At 38.1% G+C, this 5397-nt stretch overlaps 1 protein-coding gene across 1 annotated transcript; it reads right to left on the bottom strand.

Moving 5' to 3' along the window:
• Positions 1-325: 325 nt before the first annotated feature.
• On the bottom strand, positions 326-4945 carry LOC103384335 (transcription factor LBX1). The gene is made up of 2 exons (XM_008317821.3): positions 3094-4945; positions 326-2721 (listed from the first exon to the last, which is right to left on the bottom strand). Exons 1-2 carry the CDS (start codon positions 3416-3418, stop codon positions 2234-2236), a joined length of 813 nt encoding a protein of 270 aa, XP_008316043.1. The 5' UTR covers positions 3419-4945; the 3' UTR covers positions 326-2233.
• Between the last annotated feature and the right edge of the window lie 452 nt (positions 4946-5397).

Here is a 5397-nt window from a genome sequence, read left to right as displayed (position 1 = left end):
AAATACACTTAAGACCTCGAGATTAATTACCACGAAGTGGTCCCTCAGACTGTAGCATTACTTATCGCCGGCCTGCTTGACAAGCCCTCATAAAATAAACAAGTGGATCAATAAACTTAGTCTGACTTAACATTCTCTTCCTTTTATATGTATTCTTGATTTAAAAGAGCCCTCAGAAGACAAGCACACAGCGCAGGCGTGGCATAACAGTACGCTTGAAATATATACTATATATATGTATATATATATATATATCTTGTGTTGAGCCTCTGCCGAATCTTTATTTAAAATAAGAGGCAGCAGGACAAAAAAACCAAAAAAAAAACCCGATTTAAAAGACACAAACAAAAGGCCTCCCTAACCAGAGCTTGGTATAAATGTCAAGGTCCTAGCTCCATGTGGTTTCATACTTAACATTAAGAATGCACTTAATCGTTTCAATATATTGTTTAGAAAAACGTTCTTGGACAAAAGTCAAACAGATTATTCCGCCGCTAAAAAGCGACGAAACACAGGCGGCTCACAAAAAGGGCAGTTTCATTGAAATTCATTGACTTGTTCAAAACGCCACTCAAAGAAAGAGGCTAGACATTAACAGCCGCAGATGCCCACATGAAGGGAGAGTCTATAAGGCCATTGTTCGCGCCCAGTTAAACTGTTTAAAAGGAGGTTTAACTCAATCCATCAAATTGTCTGAAATTGTGAGGAAATTTCCAAAACCATATGGCTTCCAAACGTTTCAGTCCTTTTTGTGCGGTGGGACACACTTGTCTCAGTATTGCTGCCTGCGGGGGACTGGCCCTTATCCTTTGTGGGCCTTCCCATCAGGGAACGCTGCTTATTTGTCCCTACTTTTCATGCTTTACGCTCAGAATTACGGCCGAGTCACGGAAACAAAAAGGTCTATAAAGGCCGGGAAAAAACTGGCTCAAACGTTGTGATTTTTGTAGCGTCCTCCTATTTTTCTCCCCTGGCACCAGATTTGTGTTTCTCACATAAATTTTTGTCACGAATGAAGAAGCACCTCTAAGGGTCAAGAAGCCACAATACGCATTTTGAGCTGTGAAAAGCGATGAAAGATCCCCGGCCATTAAGTGTTCAGCCCTTCACAATAAAAAAGGGACCGAATAGTCCAATATAAACAACTGTTAATGGTCGGCTTTTGATGCTCAACTTTAACAATCCGAGTGTGCTTCTCTGCGTTTCGTGTGGCAATTATGTAAAAATAGAGGCTTTATATATACATATATATAAAAAAAAAATTGTAGGAAATTAAGAAACATTAAAGACATATTCAGATAAAACTTTTTTATTACTATGTATAGTTTTCAAATACTGTCCTGACTTTAGAAAGGCACTTACAGGTGTACAAAAAAAAAAAAAAAAAAAAAAAAAAAAAAAAACGGCATAAAATTTAGACAAAAACTGTAAATCAATTGTGTCCAAGCCATACATCTAAAACGTAGTCTATAACACACCAAAATCTTCCGCAGTGTTAACCATTGTTTCTCGCCATAGTGCAAACGTTCAACCTAAAACGCAAATTCGTGAATGTCACCATTCTGCAATGCAGTACCGGGAGAGGAAGAAAAAAAAAAAGTGACGCTAAATTTGACCCATTGTCACGGAATTACGCCGTGAGATAATGATGAGAACAATAACGACCAGGGGAAAGAGGCTGGTTGTGACTAGAAACTGAAGTGGCTACGTGAAGAAACACAATAGCTTGAAATAAAAGTTATTATAATATAACTTTTATGTTGTTGTAAAATAAATAGATTGTTGTTACAAATCAAATCATGCATTTACATGCAAAAGCGTGGGAAACAGAAGCATTTCGTTTGTGCACGTATGTAGGTGACCTATGGTAAAAACAAACAAACAAACAAACAAACAAACAAATAAAAAAAAACAGCAAGTTACTCGTGCCATATTAGACCATATTGCTATGATTTCATGAAGTAACCTTTGCTCTGGATATATGGTAAATTAACACTGTTCATCTCTTCATTTGTTCATGCTTTTGATATGGATAGGTCTATCTGTACCACTGTAAATGTCATTCGGTTTGGTACATGTTCTGAAACGCGATATAGGCCTACTGTAAAAGCAAGAAGTTACAAGTCCTCATTTGTATTTTTTTTTTATTTATTTAATCGTCTTTTGTGTGTGTTTTATGTTTTTTTTGTAGTTTTTTTGTTTTGTTTTTTGTTTTTAGTCCTAAACATTTTCATCAGTCATCCACGTCAATCTCCACATCCTCGTCCTCCGAGCACTCTTTACTCGTTGAGTGGTCAGAAAATGGAGACGTAGGTGAAGTCCGCAGTTTCTGAGCGAGCTCGTGCTCTTGCCGGACGCCCGGCACCGGCGAATGAGTACGTGAGTGGCCCAGCGTACCGTTTGCACATTTCTCTAAGTCGGCCAGCTTGGCGAGCTTGTCTAAGGGTACTTGGCCTAAGGCCTTGGCGGACTCCACGTCGGCCTTCATTTCTTCCAGGTCCCGTTTTAGTTTAGCCCTGCGGTTCTGAAACCACGTGATGACTTGCGCATTTGTTAGGCCAAGCTGCTGCGCAATCTGGTCACGGTCAGCGGGGGAGAGATACTTCTGGTAGAGAAAGCGCTTCTCCAACTCGTAGATTTGGTGATTTGTGAACGCTGTCCGAGACTTCCGACGCTTCTTCGGTGTGGTCCTCTGGCCGAACAAGGTCATTCCGTCCCGGCCTGTAAGAGGAAGGAGGTAAATGGAATGAATAAAGAGTGCAGCTAAAACTGCAAAAAAATGGCACACTGATTATATATTGAGAAATGATGAATATTAAATAGAAACCATGTATTGATTTGGGTAGTTAATAATTAACGTACCATTACATTAGATTATTTGATTAATAACATTGAAAAAAGAATATTAACAATAAAATTCGACATATTTTATTATTATTATTTGGATTTAATATTGACTATGTTTAATAGTTTCTGACTTTCCCAAAGGCCATTTTAACCTGTGATACTCACTTGCACATACTATGTGTATATGCATGTAAATTCTGTATTTATTAGTTGTTGTTTTTTTTTTATTAAGTTGATGAAATTTACCTTCAGCAGCCTGTAAAACGCTGACTTCCAGCCCCTTGAACGTTTTGCTGGCCAATTCCTCAAGCGCACACAGAGGAGAGGTCTGGTTGAGTAGAGCCCGACTGGACAAAGGGAGGCTGGACGGACGGTGTTTCTCTGAGGACGAAATTAGGTGAGCCGTTCCGCAAATTGTGTAACTTCGTTTCACCGACGGTTTGTTCAGAATATCCTCGATGCTGAAAGGGGTGAGAGGCTTATTGGAGTTCGCGGGAGGCGGCAAGTGGTCCAGCGGACTTCGCCTCCTGTTGTCCACTGCATCACATTTGGCCACTTCTTTGGAAGTCATCGTTCGTGTTTACGCCGAAGTTTACACGGAATTACGGTGGAATTATTCAGCGATAAAAAATGCGATGACGCAGTGAGTCACACAACATTTGAGATGCGGGGGGAAGAAAAAAAACACGAAACAAAGATACAGAGGCGTGGATGAAGAAAAGAAACAATTATTCCAAGGTGTCGATCCACGGGAAAAGCGGCTCTGCAGGTGTGCGGTGCCTGCCTGAAAATGGCGAGGAACACAGAGGTGAAGATTACTAATGCGTTATTGTCGATTGGTAGGTAATCAATTATCTCCAGTGGCACTTTCGCCCTCTTCTCTTTCACCTTTTGACTATGTTGCACTTCAGTGCAAGGCTTTTTTTGCGACTGGGGGGTGTCCCATTAATTACGACGCGTGGCTGTGAGGAGGAGGAGCTCCGCAGAAATATTGTGCCTTATCATCTTTGGTATAATTTAGTCGTGTGGCTAGAAAGAGGACTAGGAGTGTAGAATAAATGAGGATCATGAAGTGAGAAATCATGAGGGAGTGATGAACTAAAGCTTTTGATGAGCGTTTTCACGTTTAAAATGTTCAGTTTCAGATAAAACAGCAGGGCCCCCCCTGATCCTTAGCTCTAAAGTGGCTGGATTATCCGGATGCTGTATAAAAGAAAAGCCAGAGCTTGTTTTTCCATTTTGTAGCCATAGTCAGACTAATCATTTTCCTCGACCCTAAACTGTGGACGGTATCTTGTTTTGGAAAGGTATTGTAGTCCTGGCTTATATCAGTTCTGATTTCTTTTTTTTTTTTTTCCGTGGGGAGGGAGAGAAGCAGCACGTGTCCATCTGAGCATCGCCAAGTCCAGGACGTAACTCTTGAAATGCTTGTTTTTCCAGATCATCCGAGAAAACAACAAATTCTCCTCTCAAAATGTTCTGCGTCCTCCAAGTTTGATATGATTGGCTTATTCTGGCGTGGTTTTGTTAATTATTTTAAATTTTTTTTTTTTACACTTGAAATGCGTCGTACGAGACAGAAAGGTCTTTTTATTCAGAATGATTTAGTCATTTAAAGGGAAATACTTTTCATTTTATATTTTTTTTGTACAACCTGTAATTGATGCTTTGAATTTGCAAAATTTACGATTTGTGTTTTGACGTGTGAAATTTTGTTAAAATAAATTACGTTACATTTTTTTTTTAATCGTTCATGTCTTAGTGATGAGATGATGTGTTACTCTTTTTTGGAAATATACAGATGGGATATAGAATAGGAAGACGAAAAAAGAGACGTTGGTGAAAAGGAGTAAAACAGGGTTTGAGACAAATGTCGTCGTGGAAGCAGGAGGAAATATTAGACACATTTAAGCTGTCCTAACTAACAATAATATAGGTGAAAGTGTGTGTTTGTATCTGATTTCAAGAGGAGACTCGGCAAGAATTGGCACCGGTTAAATGATTTGAAATTCTTTTCGTAACCTCTGTCACCAAGGTGTCATGCTGTCAAAAATAATCCGTTTAAATGAATTTAAATATATCTATTTTTATAAATAGATTTGAACAACAACAAACAATAACAACAACAATAACGATCATAATAACAATACTATAATGATAAATGTGTTGCTAGTGCTATTGTTCTTATAGCAATGTCTGTATGTATTAAATGTATTTATATATATATATTTTTTTTTAAAATGAACGAAATATATTTATATATTTATAGAATAATCTCTGTGACAGAAAGAGTCTGCAGCGGGCCGGCCATGTTTAATGACATTACCTGCTTTTCTTGGCTGCAGAATTTAATCCTACATGAAACGGTGGCGATTTGACTTTGTTGTTTTCCCTTTCAGGGGGAGACTACATATTCATATTATTATGGTTGAAATTATACACCAAGTTCTATAATAATAATAATAATAATAAAAAAAACAGTAAATTATATATTTTTAAATTTAAATATGTTTTTAAATCCAAATGTATAAAATAAGAAATATGTATTTG

This window comes from Cynoglossus semilaevis, chromosome 9 (genome assembly GCF_000523025.1).
Source record: "Cynoglossus semilaevis isolate Cse_v1.0 chromosome 9, Cse_v1.0, whole genome shotgun sequence".
Lineage (NCBI taxonomy): Eukaryota > Metazoa > Chordata > Actinopteri > Pleuronectiformes > Cynoglossidae > Cynoglossus > Cynoglossus semilaevis.
The sequence above is the reverse complement of the archived record's forward strand: the minus strand, read 5'-3'. Positions and strand labels throughout refer to the sequence as shown.